Source organism: Zeugodacus cucurbitae, chromosome 6, assembly GCF_028554725.1.
Source record: "Zeugodacus cucurbitae isolate PBARC_wt_2022May chromosome 6, idZeuCucr1.2, whole genome shotgun sequence".
NCBI classification, from domain to species: Eukaryota; Metazoa; Arthropoda; class Insecta; order Diptera; family Tephritidae; genus Zeugodacus; species Zeugodacus cucurbitae.
Genome location: NC_071671.1, coordinates 45,849,705 through 45,871,167, shown reverse-complemented (window position 1 = coordinate 45,871,167; position 21,463 = coordinate 45,849,705). Strand labels below are relative to the sequence as shown.

At 28.9% G+C, this 21,463-nt stretch overlaps 1 protein-coding gene across 1 annotated transcript in view; it reads left to right on the top strand.

The window, feature by feature from the left end:
• LOC105209860 (F-box/LRR-repeat protein 20) overlaps window positions 1–17,224 on the top strand; it is a 95,425-nt gene extending 78,201 nt beyond the window's left edge. Inside the window, exons 4-10 of the mRNA XM_029038797.2 lie at window positions 1,653–1,736; window positions 1,821–1,915; window positions 2,420–2,597; window positions 11,729–11,917; window positions 11,990–12,283; window positions 12,363–12,575; window positions 13,464–17,224. Of these exons, the coding sequence (XP_028894630.1) occupies window positions 1,653–1,736; window positions 1,821–1,915; window positions 2,420–2,597; window positions 11,729–11,917; window positions 11,990–12,283; window positions 12,363–12,575; window positions 13,464–13,571 (1,161 nt within the window). The 3' untranslated portion in view covers window positions 13,572–17,224. The remainder of the gene's footprint in view (window positions 1–1,652; window positions 1,737–1,820; window positions 1,916–2,419; window positions 2,598–11,728; window positions 11,918–11,989; window positions 12,284–12,362; window positions 12,576–13,463) is intronic.
• The last annotated feature ends 4,239 nt before the right edge of the window (window positions 17,225–21,463 follow it).

The following is a 21,463-nucleotide window of genomic DNA, read 5'->3' as shown; positions in this document are numbered from 1 at the left end:
GAGTAATTTCAAGGCCGAATTGCCGTTTGTCTGCCTACTAACAGGTGCCAAGTTGCCCCTATTCCCATTATAACTGGGTGTTGAAAATAAATGAAATCGGTTCTGGAATTACCTCAACCCTCATGTACTATATATGCTGATTTTCGTAATTCTATTGGACTTTATTTCAAATTGTGTGTAATGAAATTACATCAATAAATTGCGAGAGTGTAAAATGTTCGGTTGCCTTTCCCTACTTGTTACAAATTGTTTTGGGCTATCGACACAGCATTATACAATTGAACAATGATAAACATATTTTAACAAAGCAACAATGACAACTTTCAAAATATTATTATTTTTTTTTTTTTGATAATTTTGTTGTCAATTCAAATAAAATCATCTTCTTGTTATCTTCCTCACAACTTTTCCATGTTTACTTACATTCTAAACCTTCCCTGGCCTTCCATAAATATTTCAAAACTAAAATTAGCCAGATCGGTTCGGCCTTTCTCGCCTTTTTGCGAGACTAACGACACAAATTATTTGTTTAGGAGATTAGAAAATTGTGGATTTAAGACTTTTTCAGGCAATTTTTCTAATTTTTCTCTCCGTAAGAACCATCCCGGTACCTCTAAAAACATTCTAAACAAAGAATTTGCGAAATCGGTTCAGCAGTTCTCGAGTTATGCGCTTAGCAACACATTTTGCGATTCATTTTTATATTATAGACTAAATATATATGTACATAAATAGATCAATATACCGATATACCTCAAATAAAGCAACAATGAATTTTTCAATGACATTATTTGCATTTTCATAAAATTTAAAATATCTTTTAAATCATTTCTCATTTCTCGTTTAGTGCGTTCTATACTCTCTACAGTCTTATCACGTATCTATAATTCCATCTCTAATTACATTTTCAATTTGCCCTACATTCAATTGACGTCGAAATTGGCAAAAATTTTCAGACACACAAACATAATAATACATATTAGTAGATAACGTCTAGGCACAATTTCCAAGTTCAAGTTGATTAACACACATATATATAGTATGTATCTACACATGCTGTACACTTGTTTGTTTGTTTGTTTGTTTGTCTAGTCGCGGGCGTCTGTGTTTGCGCGTGTGAATTTCAGTGGCAGCGAAAAAATTTGTTCTAGATTTCGGTCCTTGACAATGAACTTGTGGAATTGACAAGCACACAAAAAATTATCAGCACAAACAATAACAACAGCATTTTCACACAATTTATTGCTATTGGACAACAGCATTTCGATTGTTTGTGCTAATAGATTAATGATTATTGTTATAATTATACTACTGAGGGTCTGAGATTATCAAAACACACGTAGTACTGTTATTATTTAGCCAGTTTACTGTTATTATAACTAACTCTCAATATTCGGCGACTCGGAATTTTAGACTGTAGAATTATCTAGTTTTATACGGCGGCTTCTAGGTGTGAATGACGGAATAAATGAAATAAATTTTATTAATTATTTTTTTATTATTTAAAAAAAAAAATGTTTGAATTGGTGGTAACCCTGTTAAAAAAAATCAATTGTAATCATTCTCAAACTTGATTAAATATGTGGAAATTACCAGAAATTATATTAAATTCATGAATTTTCTCTTTATTTTTTTTTTTATTTTCTTTAAAGGTCTGCAAATATTGGAATGTGTTGGCCTTGGATGGATCAAGTTGGCAGAAAATCAATTTGTTTGATTTTCAACGTGACATCGAGGTTAGTCAATATCAAATATAAACTTCAACTCTAACCTAAACTAATACAATCCCATACTAAATTTATGTTATTTAAACATTCCAGGGTCCAGTTATTGAAAATATATCCCAACGATGTGGTGGCTTTTTGAAATTCCTTTCATTGCGCGGCTGTCAATCAGTTGTTGATAAATCAATAAGGTAATGAGAAAGGCTTAAGTATAAATTGTGCAATTAGAACTAAATATGTTTAGCTAGAACTAGTTTCTGTTAACGATAAACTTAAAAAAAAAATTGGCTGAATAAGTAAATAATAGTAATTACAAATTCATAGTAATTACAAATTCAAGTCCATAAAATTTTCAGCTCAAAGATTCAAAATTTTATATAGCAAAATTACAAAATTCAACTTATGCTGTTTTTCATGCAATTTTCTGCTAAATAAATGAAATAATACATTTTATTTTATGTTTTGTTTTCAAATACTTTTTTATGAATTTCTTTAATGGAAATTTTATTTTATTTTATTTTTTTTCCATTTTATACTGCTAATTGTATTTTCATGAAATTTAGTTTTTTGTAATTAAACATATTCTAAATACATATATTGAAATTAAAAAAATGTGTGTTAATGTATAATACCTAAGATAAAAATTGGATAATTAGTGATAACTTTTATTAATCTATTTTCATTCCATTTTTTAGAACATTAGCACTTCACTGCCCCAATATAGAAAACTTGGACTTATCCGAATGCAAGAAGATCACCGATATATCGACACAGTCAATAAGCAAAAACTGTAAAAGATTGGTCGCAATAAATTTGCAATCGTGCTCTAATATAACTGATGATAGTTTAAAATATATATCGGATGGTTGTTCGGTAAGTATCTGATCAGATGGAATTTCATAAAACACTTAAGTGAGGAATATATAGACTCCGAATGTAGTATTTACAACAGCTAAATGAACAAGTATATGGGAACTTTTGAAATGGAGTTATTTTTAATGTATATGAAATCAGACTAATTCACAATTAGAAATTCAAAAACATTAATTTAGCTCACTTCCTGCCGTTTACCAACAAAACATAATTTAAATGGAACTGCGATTCCTTTACAGGAGATTACCAGATCTGAAGATTATAAAAACATTAATTCTTATCTCGGTAGTTAAGGGGTCAAAAAGGTAAATGATTTAATAATCTGAAGTTATATATTTTTTAATCTCTCCTGAGGCGATGATAATCTCTAATTGCTAGACAAATTTATCAACCACATTTCAATAGAGGGCTAAGCTGAAATGAATCTGATTGAGTCGAACCATATAGAAAAGGTGTTAAAAAAGTTAGTTTGGGTGATCATTAAGGAGGTAGTTAAGATCGCGGGAGACCCTCTGTAGACTTTGTAGTGGATACAATGTCAGAACATTATTACGTAGATCCCTCTATTGTGAGAACGGTTTTGCCTTAGATCTAAAGCATTATTCCCAAGATTTATGAAAGGGTCCATGTATTTCCATATTTGTGATTCAAGAGCATAAGCTTTTCTTTTAAAACTGAGTTTTTTGGCTTTAGAGTGCGATTACTAGTACTCGGGGTGCTGTAATCAATTTCAAAAATCATTTTAATTAAAAGTACATGATTATGTTTTCTAAATGTTTAATTTTATTATTTTTTGCCTAAATGTAGGCAACACATCTGTAAATTATAGCTTATATCATCTTTAAATATTATCTGTGAAATGATGTATGAACTATGAAGTAACTTGTCTGCATATTACAGACTATAGAAGCAAAAAATTAATATTTTTATATACGACACTGTGCTTCATTAAGTTTTTCTCAAAGATAAACGTGAAATTGACGCCCACTTCTTAATGTTTATTTTATATATATGTAAATATGTAAATACGAACATATGTATTTTTTGTCGAATTTTAATTCTGTGTATTTTCATTCATAATGTACATATGTATGCGAGTATTTCTGTTTAGTACATAAGTATATATTTTACTTTTGCTTTGGTTTTTATTTTTTCCACATTCATTGATTAAACAATTAAATTTCGTGGAGCAAGCGTCAGTATGTAACTCTCTTTGTGTTTTGTTCTTTCAATGTTGCGCACTCTCTCTTTCTCTTTACCCATGCTAAATTTACCGTTTGCCAATTTTAGAATTTTAATACAATGAGTACTTTAAGGTTTAAACTCTGCTCTCATCGCTCAAAACCTCATTTTTCAACCAAGCCAAGTCGAGTATAATTTGCAACACAAATAGAACGGCTGCATTTCTGCAAACTTTATGAAATGCTCGTCCCTTATTTTAGTGGGTTATTCGAAGAGCGCATACAGTTAGGCCTACTAATCCGGAGAACTCGATTTTACTGTGCCTTAAATGTCTTATGCTTGTGAGTAGCGTACTCTCTGAGCATAAGCAATGTACTCTTCTTTCCGTTTGCTCTTTGGTGAAAACCTGCGCACAAAACAGTCAGTTCGCTCTGTTTATGTACAAAATTTGCTTGCATGTCCTTGCCCATTCAGTTTCGTAATAAACAAATAAATTCAGGCCAAGAAGAGTGCACACTCTAATACATATATGTTAGCTCACACACATAGACACAAGCGAATGCTCATTCATTTCAAGTTTTTTTCGACACTTTTAACCTCCACACATTAGTGCTTGGCATATGTATACTTCTTGCTTGAACATGATATTTATTTGGTTATTTCACACTGTCAGCAGTGCCGCTGGCTTTGTAGGTATTTCTCCAAAATGCACACAAGAATTCGCACACACTCACACATAAGCTCTGCATTTCGCATTTCGCATTCTCAGACATTTTGGCATGCCACCACACACACACATACAAACTTTTTTGGCCTACTTTAAGGCGCTTTCGCTATTTTTATTTTTGCAGCCTCACACTCAGCTGCTGCAGCATAGCTTGTTGACTATACACATACATACATACTACACATATATATTGTTGTTGTTGTTGTTATTGCATGTTGCTATTTTTGTTGCATTCTTCAGCCTACGCTTCTTCACGCAGTGAGTTCATGCCAGTTTGTGCGCCCTGTGTCATCTAAGTACATACATAATTGTGCAAATATTTACATATACATATACTTGTCTTTGTATGTGTGTTGCATACTTTTGAATTTTTACTGGCTGTTAGTGTAACTGTAATTTATGGGGGTTTTTAAATTGTTTTCAATGTATGTATGTATGTATATATTATTTTTTGAATTTTCTTTTTGGCATACTGTCGTCTTTAGCCCCTTTCTAAAGCTGGTTGATTTAATTTATGTCAGCTTCTGTGTATGTTTTTGTCTGGTATAATCGTAACATTGTTAAATGAGGTCGGGAACGGTAATGTTATATATAAAAGTTTCAAGAGTTTATATTGAATTTTTTTGTTACCAGGTTTTAAAAATTTGTGTTTAAATTATAGTAGATTGTGAGGGGAAATTATGCTTTACGAACATAGCTGTAAAAAACGAGAGTATGATTCGAAATAGCTCACATTTATATTCGTTTAAGGACAATCAAGTCAAGTTATCTCAAGTTATCAAAAATGAAATTGCTAATTGGACGAAGTTCAAACCTGTCCATACACAACAAAGTGCTCCTCTTATAAACAAATAATCAAGCCGGTATGGTCATATGGTGCGCAACTATGCGGATGTGCCAATGATAATAGTATTAATATTATACAACGTTTTCAAAACAAGGTGCTAAGACGCATTACAAATACTCCTTGGTACTGCAGAAATGCTGATATTCATCGAGACCTAAGGGTTAATACAGTCACTGAAGAAATAACGATTCAGGCAGAAACCCACTACAAAAGGCTTAATGAACATGTGAACGGGGAGGCGAAAAATCTCCTCTTAGATGCGAGCCTCTCTACTCGATTATGTCGAAAAAAAACACATCCATTTAGTTGGATGGTAAAATAAAAAGGAATTAATTACATAATTATTAATTTCTATGTGCTCGTTAGTTTTAAAACTAGTTGTGGTGGTATAGTTTTAAAAATGTTTGTAATAAAAAAATGATATTTTTTATTAATTTTAATTTTTACAAAATTTATTTATAAATTTACTTAATTTGACTTTACTCGACTGATTTTTTTATACTCTCGAAACAAAGTTGCTGCGAGAGTATAATAGTTTTGTTCACATAACGGTTGTTTATAACACCTAAAACTTGACGAGTTAGATATAGAGTCATATATACCAAAGTGATCAGGGTGACGAGTAGATTTGAAATCCGAATGTCTGTCCGTCCGTCTGTCCTTCTGTCCGCCTGTGCAAGCTGTAACTTGAGTAAAAATTATGATATCTTCATGAAACTTGGAACACATGTTCCTTGGGGTTGCTTTCAAAAATCGGTTATTTATATCGGTTATTTATATATAACTGGCAAACCAATAAAGCTATATAAACCAAACTTTCTGCAGTCAGTTTTCTTACGTACCCCACCACACACCATGAAAATAGTTGAAATCGGATAATAACCACGCCCACCTCCCATACAAATGTTAGGTTGAAAATTATAAAAGTGGGTTAACTCACTAACGAAAAACGACAGAAACACTAAATTTCACAGAAATAATATTAGAAGGAATTAATATTACTTTCCTTAAAACTCAAATTTGAATTCCATCTGATTCCTTCACTTTATCATGTATACATAATTAACCAATGAAGATAGTGGGATAAAACTTTACACAAATAGTACATATCATCTCTGACTTCACTTGTGAAAAAATTGTCGAAAACGGACTATAACTTCTCAAGGCCCCAGATATCGAACATGTTGAACTCAGCGCCTAAGGGTAAATTTTAACCGAATATTTGGGTAAATCTCTCAGATAATTTAATGTAATTCAGAGGAAATTGTTTTCTTCTAATAGTATTATGTTAAAAAAATTATTAAAATTGGGTCTTAACATCTCCTAGCTCCCATATACCTAATTATAGGTTTTTCAAAAATACGATGGGCTTTAATCTGCATATATGTATTGGTTAATATGTGAGATATCTTAGCAAAATTAAGTGAGCGTATAGTCTTGGATATAGTGTACCCTGCTGGTGAAAATGAAAGAATTACCTCAGCCCTCATATAATATACTACGATTTTCGTTATTCTATTAAACTTTATGCCGAATTTATGGGTAAATTTTGTATTTTTGTAAGTTTCTTCAATAAAATGCGAGAGTATAAAATGTTCGGTTGCACCCGAACTTAACCTTTCCTTACTTGTTTTTTAGGATTCTTGTTTTTCGTTAGATCCAAATTAAATTTAAATGAAAGAGAAATATGATTTTATTTTCATTATAATTTTTTTAATTTATAAAGATTTTTATTTTTTTTTCCTGAACTCAAAATAATTAAAAACAAAAATTAGGAAAAATCGGGAAAATAAAAAAATTCATAAAGTATATTCATAAATTTACTTTTAATTATTATTTTAATTTTAAGATATTTTTTTGTTCGTATATATTTATTAATTTTCTTTTTCCATTCAATTGTGTTTATATATTTTAAAATATTTGTATTTATTTTTTCATTTATTGTTTTTATAATTAGACAGATTCTAAATGTCATAAAATTAAAAAAATATTAATTAATAATAATTTTGTGTCTAATTAATCAATTAACAGGCCTCTGCTCGATTAAAACACTGATTAAGATCGATTTACCATACAAAATAAAAATCTACATGGACTTTTGATTGAATTTTAATCGACTTCGAAATTGTTACAAAATAGCAATCAGCTGGTGATACTTACAAACTTGTTATGAAAAGCAAAAACAAAAATGTATATCAGCTGATCGATTACCGAGTAGCTGGCGGTATAAAAGACAAAAAAGGGTTCCTCAATAAAAATTTGGATTGATCAATTAATTTGGCTGTGTGAAAAGGCTATTACATCGATTTCTTTTATTTAAATATAACTCTTCTTTCTTTGAGTATATTTTAAGACCATTTTATTAATTTGAGCCAAAAGTGTAGTGAAGTTCTTTTTTATTTGCAACTTATTTTATACATTTTTTATTTTATTTATAATTAGGAATAAAGTTTCTATGGATGTATCTACATTCATTCATATATTCCTGTCCTATCTGCTACAATATTTGGTTTATACACTATCAAATGGCCTTGCACATGCAACCATGCTGTCAAATATATGTATAAGTATATGTAGTTGAACTGTTTTACTATGTGCGGAACGATTATATACGCTCATATATACATAAATATACATAGTTTTGAGTTGTATATAATGATTTGTTGTTCTCATTGCATTGGCCCACTTTTGAGCTCAACTACAAACATATTTATGTACATATATACATATGTATGTTGATTATATACTGTTATTTAGTTCAACACTAAATATCCCAAGTATATAAATGGAAGCAATATCTGCTTTTATATTCATATACATACATATATGTATATTTATATGCTTATATAATTGCTATTATACGATTAAAAAAGCGTAATCAACGGAATGAAGGCTTAAAAATATTAAATATATTACAAATTATGCCATCAAGTAATAACAATAACCTATAAAAATGTGTCAAAGCTTTGCTGAATAATTTCGTTAGTTTTATACAATTTTGTATAATAATTTCCTATTTTTAAACTATGAAGCTCACAATAATCTTACTCAGCTATGTCAGACGCCTAAAAGTAGGCAATGAAAAATTGTCTCTCTTCCATTGTCAACTTCTTCAACATACCAACTATTCACACTTGCTTCTTTTATTTTTCATGCTTTAATACATGCTTATGCCTCTACTCATCAATGAATATGCACTTGATAATGCAATCAACTCGAGTTACATTCTTCAGTTCTTGGCATTGCAGTAGGCTCTGTGTCACATGTAAGACAAGAGGGGCACACACAAAGATGAGCCAACAAATCGGTACAACGGCATTTCAATGTCCTTCGCGTAGGCTGGTTGTGTACATTATGTGTGTGTATATAAGCACTTATATACTTAAACATATATTTATATATGTACATATGTATTTAAGTATGTATGTATGAATGGTTTGTATAATTGTATGCCAGCATCCTTTCGTTTATATATAGTTGCCCCACATTTGACACAGCCATGGTCTTGTTATGTACATAAGTGCCATTCATGGCATATACTTTTATATACATATCTTTAAATGTATATATGTTTGCACATGTGTTTCTTGCTTATGAAAAGATTTTCACTTTCATGGCAGCGTACATACATACATACATACATGAGTTTATAAATATTAATGTGCGCTTACATACAAACATATCTATGTGTTGTTGTATACAGAAATGAATAGCCAGTGCTTCCTTCCTCTATTTTTCGTGCTTTCCTTTATAGCATTTCCTTCTACTTTTTTCTCACTTCCATATGTTTTTGTATTGTAAGTAACTGCCTTGCATATCAACAGTTGTTGCTATTCTGGGAATTTTATTATTATTGTTGGTTTTTTTTCCTACATATATATAATATTATACAATATATATATATATATATTTGTAAGGCATCCCGCTGCTTGCCAATCTGCCTCTTCTTCGCGCTCATTGTCGCGCGCTTTCGCCTACTTTCCCCATCGTTTGTCGGCTGTGGCGCGTTCAAGGCCAACAGGCTAAACGTCCATTCTTCGCCTTCGTGCCATCAAGCAACTAAACAAATGCATATCAAATGCTCCCACTCGTGGTGACAACAAGCGATTGTGCGGTTGTATTGGGGAGCGTGGAGAAATGCAACGCCTGGCAGCGTTATTGGCGACCAGCTCAATTGGTTTTTCGATATCCGCGCGTGCTTTGTAAATACCCAGGTTTGTACGGTGGTAATTGTGCATTTGTTGGGATCAATAATGGACTTGACTGCATTTTACACGCGTTTGTGTGCCGGTTTGTGCGCTCTGGTCGACAATTTCCTCGTATTGCATTTAATTGTCACGCTTCTTTATTTCTTCTTGTCATTATTTTTCCGTTTTTATCTGGCTGCCAACTGTGACTGTGTGAAAACAGCTGATTTCCGTTATGCTGGTTTGTTGTTTAGCAGTTATTCATTGCATACTTTTAGGTGTGTTATTTTGAGATCAAAGAGTAATGAGTGGCGAAAGGGAAACTTGAACATTAAAGTGTCACTACAGAGAACCGATGTAATCTACATGAAATCGAAATTTGTTGAGTTACTAGAAACTTCTTATCATATGGACCAGAACTACTAATACAGATAGAGGAGAAAATGTAGTTAGAAGCCATCTCGTGTTTTTTGGCAGTATTTGGAGGGACTAATCGAAGTTTTAAGGACACCTCTAATAAGTGTGACAGTACGTGATGTGTTCAAAAAATAATGGAAATTTAAAATTTTTAAATATTGCGGGTTTGGAGAGTCCAAATGCCAAAATTTTCTATTATTATACTAATGTATATTTTTTTCAACAAAAATTAATTTTTTACCATCTAACCCTTATCTATATACTTGTCGGTACAATGACATGACAATCTGTGATATGATTGAAAGCAGAGTGAACTCGCTTTGATAGTAGATTTCGGATAGTAGATTTTGAAACTGATAATAATTGTAATACCAAAGGTGCACTGGAGTTCACAGAAATACAGACAAAGGAAGAAGACAAAGACTTTTTCAAGAGTTTTCCATCACAATTCTTATTTAGTCAGTTTATGCTATTTTTTAAGTTCTGTTACTTCTCACTTATAATTTGCATTCAGTCGGAGACAAAGTCTTCAAAAATATATAACTTTTATCTTCATAACAGCAATTCGATTAGAGACCATTTTTAGAAAGTATTAAAGTATTAAGTATTTCGAATTCGATGTAAAATCGCTAAAAATGAGAGTTCACTTTTGTTTGTTTGAATTTCCAACAACAGGGTTATATACAAGATATATGTTATATGGGACATATGAAGGGCTAGACTAATACAAATAGAGGTCATGACCGCAGAACTGCTTATAATACGAATACTGAATTTCTGGCTCAATTGGTATGTAAACAAGCAAAATTACCGCATTTGGGACGAAGAGCCGTTATTGCGCCATGTTTACTATTTGATGTGTGAAATTGAAGCTCCTGATCCTGATCGGAGACATTTGGTTTCTTCCCACACATTACATCAATCAATGGATTTATTGAGATAACACTTAGGTGAGCAGATAGTTTCACATTTTGGACCGGTCGATTGGCCACCAAGATCATGTGATGTCACACCATTAAACCTTTTCCTGTGGGGATATGTAAAGTCTAACATCTATGCGGACAATTACGCTTCTATTCAGGCCTTAAAACAAAACATCAAGCGATTTATCGAAATGCTCGGACGAGTCAACGAAATTTGGACTGATCATCTGAGACGAGCCTCAGTCAAAATTTGGAAAAGATAATCTTTAAAAAATAAATGCCAAAGAATGTTCTTTCGAATGATAATAAGCATTCCCCCATTAAATATGATTTATCTTTTTTTTTTTTAAGTAGAGCAATGGATCACCCTTTATAGATATGTTATATGGGACATATGAGGGGCTTCTATCTATAACATTATATTTTATAATAAATATTACGATTTAAGAATCTCTATATAGAGGACATAACTCCGAAACTGCTTATAACACAAAATACTAAAGGTTGCTTGACCTTTAAAAAGTAATATAATAGAATGCGGAATTTTGTTGTACACAATTAAAAAAAGCTGATTTTAATGTAAAATTCAAGGCCCCTTATCTAGCGGAGATTACTATTAAAACTTGTAATACAGACAAAGGAGATATTTCGGTTAGTTGATCCAATTCTTTCAAGAATAACTGTAAACTTATTTAAACTATTATATGGTTTAATAGTTAAATATTTCGGAATTAGAAAACAATTTTAGAAAACTGGAGATGTCACTCGAAACATTGTCTATATATTATATAATTAATGTTCACTTCAATTTATTGATTATTTCTTCATTCTCTCGTATTTTTTCTCAGAGCTTACTTGAAATCAACATTTCATGGTGTCATTTAATCTCAGAGAATGGCGTTGAGGCCTTGGCGCATGGCTGCAAAAAGCTGCGCAAATTCTGCAGCAAAGGTTGTAAACAAGTCAATGACAATGCCATCACCTGCCTGGCAAAACACTGTCACGATCTAATGGTGCTCAATTTACACAGCTGTGAGGTATACATCTGAAAACACTTACAACAACAATGAATGAAATTACAAAAGCAAATTTCTGTTTTCTTTACACAGACCGTCACCGATGCCTCTATACGACAGATCGCCGCCAATTGTCCTAAATTGCAAAAGCTTTGCGTTTCGAAATGCGTCGAGCTCTCCGATCTCTCGCTAATGGCTCTCTCACAGAACAATCCAATGCTGAATACACTTGAAGCGTCGGGCTGTCGCAATTTCACCGATATCGGTTTTCAGGCATTGGGCAAGAATTGCAAATACTTGGAACGTATGGATTTGGAGGAGTGCAATCAGATAACCGATTTGACGTTGGCGCATTTGGCAACCGGTTGTCCCAGTTTAGAAAAACTGGTAAGGCATGCACTTGAAAAACTCTGAAGCCTCTCTAATGAATTTTTACTAAACATTTTTATTTTTAATTTTTCTCTAGACTTTGTCGCATTGTGAGCTTATCACTGACGATGGTATACGTCAGCTGGCGGCTGGTAGTTGTGCAGCTGAGAGTTTATCCGTCCTCGAATTGGATAATTGTCCATTAATCACCGATCGTACATTAGAGCATTTAGTATCTTGTCACAATTTACAAAGAATCGAGCTATTCGACTGCCAAATGATATCGAGAGCAGCAATACGAAAATTAAAGGTGTGTAAAAAAATCGTAAATAAAATTCGTATGAGATGGATGTGCGGTGTACCGAAAATGGTTCTTCCAGCTGCTTTTCTCAGAAAAATTCATCCCGTTGCAATCATTGGTTTGCTTACGGAACATTTTCCAGTAGGTATACATGCGGTGAGATTAGGGATCATGCCACGCAAGTTGTAAAAGCTGTTTGGAGAAAGACGCAGAGGAATCATTCAAGCAATCCCTCTTTCAGTGTATAGCCTTTGTCAGACTAAGATATAACACCTCGGTTGGCACACCTTCGGTGGAGCTAGCGTATTGACTGGAATTGACATTAGCCAACTTAAGAACTATGTAATATAGCCCAAGCGCTTTGTCGAATCGTGAGTGTCTTTCTGATCCGTTAAAAGCTGTCTAAGTGAGATTCTTTGTAGTCATGGAACCCCTTACCTTGACTGAACCGCACATAACAAGGGATTTCATAAACCGAATACCTTTATACCCGCAATATTACCTTAGAGTGCCTCCATTTAGCTGTTGAACTTGGCCTTAAACTTGTTAAGACCCTTTTGGCATGGACGATTCTTGCTCGAGACAGAACCGCTTCCAGAGAGAGTTGCATCTACGGAAATGTAACTAATCAGACCTCTTTTACTATGGAAAAATTATTTGATTCTTCAAACACGATTAATACCATTTTTGAAAGAAACCCCTTTTGGGTCTCGTATATAAATGATACCGTTACAATTAAAATCAGCTCTTCTATACAATAATAGCCCTCCTATCAGTCTCCGTACTCGACGAAACTTATAATGTCTATATAGACCACATTATCCACTCATAATTCCAAATATATCTGTATTAATTTTAATAACTTTTGTTGTTATTGCAAATTATATGTGTTTCCAGAATCATCTACCAAATATAAAGGTACACGCCTATTTTGCACCAGTTACACCGCCACCAGTTACCACTGGACATCGCCCACGGTATTGTCGCTGTTGTGAGATTCTCTGAGATTCGGCCATCGGCTTCGCCAGGAAATTCTTGTGCAAGGGCCCTACTGACTGATGTTTGTATATATTTTCTAGTATATTACTAATTGTTTTGACGATCATTATGACATCGCTAACACTCATGTATATCTTCTCGTTGTTTCACTATGTTTTTTGAGAAATAACCATAAACAACAACAACAAATGACAACGTGTATATGTAACGTAAACGAAAATAACAACAACAACAATTATAATACTATAATAACAAATGCGAAGAGCAAAATTGCACGAAAATTGTATTTGTTACATACATAACTCCGCTTTATGTAAGAGATTAAATTATATTTAACAGCGACAACTTTTGAATATTTTGTGCAGTCAAAAAAGGAGTAAAGAAATTGAAAAAAAATATATATGTTTGTATATGTGAAATAAAAAAAAAAGAATATAAACGAAATGTACTAGACGAAAGCAACAAGAGCAAGGCTTGAAAATATTTATTTGATTTCAGCACACATACATACATATATACTCATATATATTATATTTACATATATTAGCAGTGACCCAGAGATTTTTTTAACGAAATTCTAAAATCAAAATATAAAATGCACAAAGCGAAATTAAACACAAACAAGACTAAACGTTTAAAAAGCGAACAAAAAATAATAAATTCTTTAAAAAAACATATATATGTATGTAATTGATTGAAATTTTAGTGATTGAAAAAAAAACCACAAGCAAAAATAAACAAAAATTAATAATATTAATTAAAAGGCTTCTCTGCGTATAACGCTTTGCAAACACTATTTTACAAATATTAATTTTGATTTCATAATGCATACAGAAATTTGAGTATTAGGACCAGAAGCAATATACAGTTGTACATATAGAGCGTGTGAAAGGTGTAAAGAGCAGATACAATTGGAGTTTGCTGAGCAGATGTAGCGAAAATGTTTTGTGATTTTATGCGATTTTGCCTGTAATTATATATACACACACATACATATGTATATGAAATTTACATTTTGTGTTTTTGTTGTTATTTCTCGATTAATTATTTTTTAAAATTTTTTGTTACATGTTTTTAGTCTAAAGCGAGATTTTATATATACATATATATACACATACATACACACACATACTATGCATACGATAATATTTTATTTTTTATACATACGAAAAATTGCGAAAATACACATACATACATAAAATTATACTGCAAGTATATAGTAATACATTAAAAAATATATATTTAAAAAATTTAAATGTGCTCCTTACGTTTGGGACATAAATATGTAAATAATAAATTAAAAATTTGTACATACAAACATATGTATGTGTATGGGTGTAACCTGCTTTGTATTGCATTAAAAAATTATCTAACGTTGCATATATTTAGGCTGAAAGTAGTTTTAAATTCTCTCATTTTTGAGGCAGTTAGTTTAGTTCAACATAAAAATTAAATTATTAAATTTTTGTTTGAAAAAATATGTTTTTCTCATAAAAAAATATTTGTGGCATTATTTTATATTTTCAATTTAAATAGTAGTTTCATTACATTTTTAAACTTAAAAAGTGCTGACTTTAATTGCTATAACATAATTCTCCAAATTTTTTAATAATGATTTTTTATTCGCTCATGTAACGTCAACTTCTTAACTGCTAGAGAGATTTTTTTTATTTTTTTATTTGTGGACTTCATTAGTAAAAATTAATTCAATTATAGCGTTTTCTTTTATCAAAAAAAATGTAACATTTATTCTGCCCTGTATTCGGATTTTCAAATTGTGGATGAGAGTTGACCAGCATAATAGGAAGACACTTCTCTGTTCTTTTATCACGTAAAAAATGGAAAACATTCAAAAAGGTAGTTCAGCATTTGTATAATGTTGAAATATAAAAAGGCAGCATTTACATCGAGAAAAGAAAACGCTATTAGCTTCAAAATTTAGCACACTTTCTAAGTTTTTTTTACTTTAATTTAGACTATTACTAGTCAAATATATTTATTACTTGAAACGAACAAATAACTGTTATAAATTGTTCAACTTTGTTGTTGGTTTCACTTATATGTTTTCAGTTTTTTATTTTTTGTTAAAAAAAAGTTGATATTAAACTTAGTAAGCAAAGAAGTGACGATTCGAAGGCTGGTAATATGTAATGCATTAGAATATGGTTAAATTATTAAAAAAAAAATTTAATGAATCCGTGAATATATTGTTGTACTAAAAGAACAATTATATGTATTTCTTGTTTATGCTCTAAAAAAATATGTGCAGTTTCTTTTTTAATTTTTAGAATGAAAAAATATTTTATTTATCTCACAAAATTTATATAAACATTTGTCTTTTCGAATTTTTAATGCAAAAAGCAGCATTCTTATATTATTAGCATTTTTGTAAAAAAAAAAATATTTAATTAAAAAAAATTATTCAATTAATTGATAATAACTTGAAAATAATTTTTCTTGATTTAATATTGTATTACTGCAGCAATTACTGTTTACTATTACTGTTTACATTTGAAATTTTATTTTTAAAGTTTATTTTAAATAATTATTTTTTTTTTTAATATAAATTTTAATAATTGTTGAGATATCATTTAGTGAAAATAACAGTGGTTTGAAAGTGTTAGTTTACGAAGTGAAGCAGAGAAGTTAAAAATTCAGAGAAATAACGTCGAATCTCTTGGAGTTGGAAGAAATGTTAATTAGTGTTAATATATGAAAAGTGGGCAGCATAAATATAACATTCACAATAAATCGAGAAATTACACATTTAAAATTTTTATCTTTTAAACGGACAATACACAATTAACTGCAAATTCGGCGGATGGTATACTAAAATGTATGCCATTATTTAGCTCTATTTTGAAACTCTACAATCAGACAATTTCTTTAACAAAACATAATACATGAAGTCAGCACTTTTCATTGTACCGTTATTTGATTTTTAAAGTTTACATTTACGTCTGTATCTGTGTATCTGTAAAATATATATATAATTCGTGAAAAAAAATATATATTTTCAAAACAATACTTTAAGCCTCAAATCTATGTACTACACACTCAACTCTATATATAAAAGATAGACCTAAAAACTCTTGTCAAATGTCATATTTGTAGATTTACTTACATACATACAAACATACATGCATATACATATATATATGTATTAGAATTATATTTTAACAATTGGCAGGCGAGCAACGAAAAGTGATTAGTAGAAAGAAATTATGTGATAAATTTATGTAAAAAATACGTTCTTAATATAAATATATTTTTTTTTTAATATTTTGTATAAATTTCAAAACAAAAACCGAAGTGCACACTTTACCAAGGTGCTTCAAATATAATTTGCAACAGCAAAAGCCTTTGGAGAAATATGTTTTTTCAAAACACAGCAAAAAATATTAAAAAACGTGAAATTTAACAAAGTTATGAATGTAACAACCGAAAAACTCAAACAACCTAGGGCCCTTGCAAAAGGCGGGAGCAAATAAAATACAAAAATACAATACAATAGAACTACAAGCGAAAATCAATTGGAAAGAACATTAAATACAATATAAAATGTGTAATAAACAAAAAATAGCGAAATAAACGTAAATAGCGACAAACAATAAAACAAAAACAATATACAATAAATGCAAAGCAAAAAAAAACAAAAATGAAAATGAAAAATAATTGCAAATAAGAAACAAACTAATCTTAATGTTTAAGTAAGTAGATGTGTGATAAATGCTTTTAAATTTTTAAACTAATACTATGTATAATTAATAAATATTAATATAAAAACAAAAAATAAACAGAATTATTAATATTAAACGATACTATTAAAAATTAAAACTATACTTATAATTAATTAATTAATATTAACTGAATTAATTGCAGTGCGTATGAAAACTATGAAATATATAGACATACATATATACTATACATTTAAAATATAGTTATGTGGTAAACAAAATGCAAAATACAATACTACAAAGGAAATAAAAGAAATTTTAAATGAAAAGAAAGCATTGAATTTGCAAATATGTATGTGGCTATAGGTGTAACTACAAGCGCGGGTGGGAAAAATTAAAAAACAAACATGTTGAAGGCTATAAATAAATATGAGGTGCAATTTTTTGTTTTTTTAGAAAAAGTTGAATTTCGTTGATTTTAAAAATTTAAATTTTTTAATAATTATTTTTTTATTATATTAATTATTAATTTTTTTTATATTTTACAATATATTTAATATTTTTTGTTTAATATTTCTAATCATATATTTTTCCAAAAATAACTTTTTTAAAATTTAACTAATATTTTTTTTTTGTTTTAATAATTGAACTTAATGTTTGAATTAAATTAATTCTAATAATTTTTAAAATAGATTTTTTTTTTCAAAATTAAAACTAATTTTTTAAATAATTGTTTATTTTTGAAATCTGAAAAAATTCCATATGTTTTAAGTGTAATTTTTTGAAGTTTACATTTTTCAAAATATTTCTTTCGAAAATAAAAAAAAACGAAAAAATATAACTTCAAATTAACGGTACGATACAAGTAAATTAAGTATGGCCAAAAATTGCTATTTTGTCGAGAATGTCCAGAGGGAGATCACAGGTTAGTATATAATTTTTATTTTTTATATGTCTCTTGTTAACATATTTTTTTTACATTTTGCCTATTTTCATTAATTATATCCGTATAACACTTTTTAATTTATGACAATTTGTGGATATTTATTAGATACATATTTTTTATTAATTTATTTCAAAAGAAAGGGGTAATTAATTATTTAATTTTTTATTTATTTTTTTTAATAATTTTTTTGTAACTATTTAGTATTTCTTTTTTAATAATTTTATAATATAATGTTTATTAATTCATAATATAAATAATACTTTTAATTAATTTTCTAAAAAATTATAAATGTTTTTTATATATTTTTTATTTTAATTGATTTTTAAATTTTTATTTTAATATTTTTTCCAGTTTCGTTTTTGTTAAAAATAAATTTTTATAAAACTAAAAAATAATTTATTTTTATTTTCTTTATTTATTCGGACTATCAACGCTTGAGTGTTTGAATGCAAAGCAATTGTAAATATCTAAGTCCTTCGTATTTGGCTGAAGCAACAAAAAATAAATAAAAATTAAATATAAAAATATTTAAGCAAAGCAGCCACTTTTTTATATTTAGTCTGTGATGTTATAAAATAAAAGCTAAATAAGTGTAAGAAAATTATAAAAAATATGTAATATTTTCAAAAAATTATCATGAAAGCATAAAGCGATATTGCTTAAAGCAGAAAATAGAAAGAAAAGAAACGTAACGAAAACGGCAAAGAAAATGGCTAAATTTTAAAACTGAGTATAAAATTTTGAATAACGGTAATGAATGCTTAACGACAATTAGTGAGAAACGATATGATGGTTTTAAGAAAAACAAAACAAGAACAACAAGAGAGGCATCTAAATACAATAATACCAAATCAGAACCAATAACCAATAAAGCAACGAAAATTTCAAACCACAGGAATGAAATAACATTGAATGGCAAATGGCGAGGCAAGTAAACAGTTTAAACTGTATGCATCAAATTGTAATGGAAATTTAATAAAAGGGTACAAAGGCGAGTCACAAAAAAGCAAAATATGTATAAAACAATAAGATTTTGGCGACAAATAACGGTTTACAATAACTAAAAGCAAACACACACATTTTATTTTAAACACACGCCATACATTTGAACAAAGCATAACTGTTGTTGCTGATACTTACAAAAAAAATTTTAATTGAAAAATATATAAACAAAAATCATAAATTTTTAATTGTGGTAAGCAGCAAATGGAAAAAAGAAAAACAATATTGTAAAAAGGACAAAATTAATAATTAAAACAAGCAAAGAGTAACCAGATCCCGTTCTCTCAATTTATGCTAGAATGGAGCAGATACCATATTTTCTTGAAGACTTTTTAAATCACAGAAACAAAAGAAATACAAAATGTAATGGTAAAATAACTTAAAATATATATTATACATATATATACATACATACTTACAATGTGTATAAGAATATGTGTAGCACAGAAATTAGTGTTGATATGTTAAGTGTCGTTAAGCTGTTAGTAAAAAAAAAACAAAATGGTAATTCACAATTCTTAATAGTTGCAGTCATGATTTGTGTTGAGTAGTTACTTCAAAGAGTTTTGCAAACAAGAATGTTCATCTATTTTCCTATGATACATACAAACTTATATATATACATACATATATATCTACTAGCGATACAAATAAATATGCAGAAGAGAAGCGTAATACATAAGTACAAGCAGTTTAGATGTATAAGTTATAGTTTAGTTAATATTAATTTGATAATTAGTTAAAAACCCATTATTTAATTAATTTTAATTTTTTTAAATTTTATTTTATTTTATTCTATTTGATTTTATTTTATTTTAATTTATTTAATTTAATTTAATTTAATTTTTTTTTTATTTTTTTAATACATTTTATTTTATTTAAAATGTATTTTATTTTATTTTAATATATTTTATTTTATTTTATTTTATTTAATATAATTTTTTTATTTTATTTTATTTTATTTTATTTTATTTATTTTAAAAAGCGTTTTTATATTGTTATTTATTTTTCTTTTAGATTTTGATATTTACCATGTACTCTATTATCTCTTATAATTTCCTTTTTAATAATTTTTATTCTCCGATCCATTTGACCGATAAAGTATAAAAACGATTTCCGTTACCGTTTTGGAAATAACTCAAAAAGTGCAAAAGACAATTTTACTGACAATTGAAATTATTTAGGAAAATTATATGCAAACATTTTCGAACACAAAAAATATTAATAAAGAGTACACATAATAAGAAATTTTACAAACAAAATGGAAATAGTTTGCAATCAAGTTAGAAATCAACAAATCGCAAGACATATACAAAAAACACAAAATAAACAACATTTTAACAAATACAAACATTGAAACAGTGAAAAGCAGACATTAAGAAGAGATGAGACATTGATGAATGATATGATAAACAAAATTTAATAATAAATAAATTACTAAAAGAAAAGTCGCAAAGCAAATGGTAGAAGAAGAGCAAGAGGACGCGTACTCTAATTTAAACGTTTCTTCTTAGCTTAAACTACGTTTCATAAATGTGTATTAAGTATTAAAGCAAAGTACATGCGTATTCGTAAATATTTATAAGCATATGTAAAAACAAGTATTAGCGATAATAATATATACATACATATATAAATATATACTATATGATAACAAGAATATTAGATTTGCAATAAGCGTCAACGGCATTAATTAAGTTATTCGTATTCGTAAACAAAACCAAAAAACTAGAAGAAATAAATTAAATATTTAAAATAAAACACGTTCGTACACCAAGCAAACACGCCCACTTAAAGAAAATACAAATTCAAAAAAAAAAAAAAAAACAAAAAATATTTAAGCAAACAATACAAACACTCAAAGAACTGTTGATTTCCTTTTCTTGGTATTCGTAATAATCCAAATTCACGATAGGAACAATTAAAAAAGAATTAAAACAAACACACACACAAATAAATATTTAAAAATCCCAACAAAAAAAATTACGGAAAACGTGAGAGAAAAAAAATTAAATTATAAAATTGAAAGAAAAAAAGGAAACAAATTATAATAAAAAATAAAATTATTTACACAAGCTTTTTATATACAACAATAAAATAAATATATATATAAAATATCTTAAAATATGAAAATTAATATTATTAAAAGTAATGAAAAATGAAAAAAGCATACAAATGGCAATGAGTGCTAGCTGAGCTGAGAGGTCTTGCAAAGAAGCAGGCTATATAAGCTGGAACCGATTCGGTGCGAATTGTACGAGTATTACTCAAAA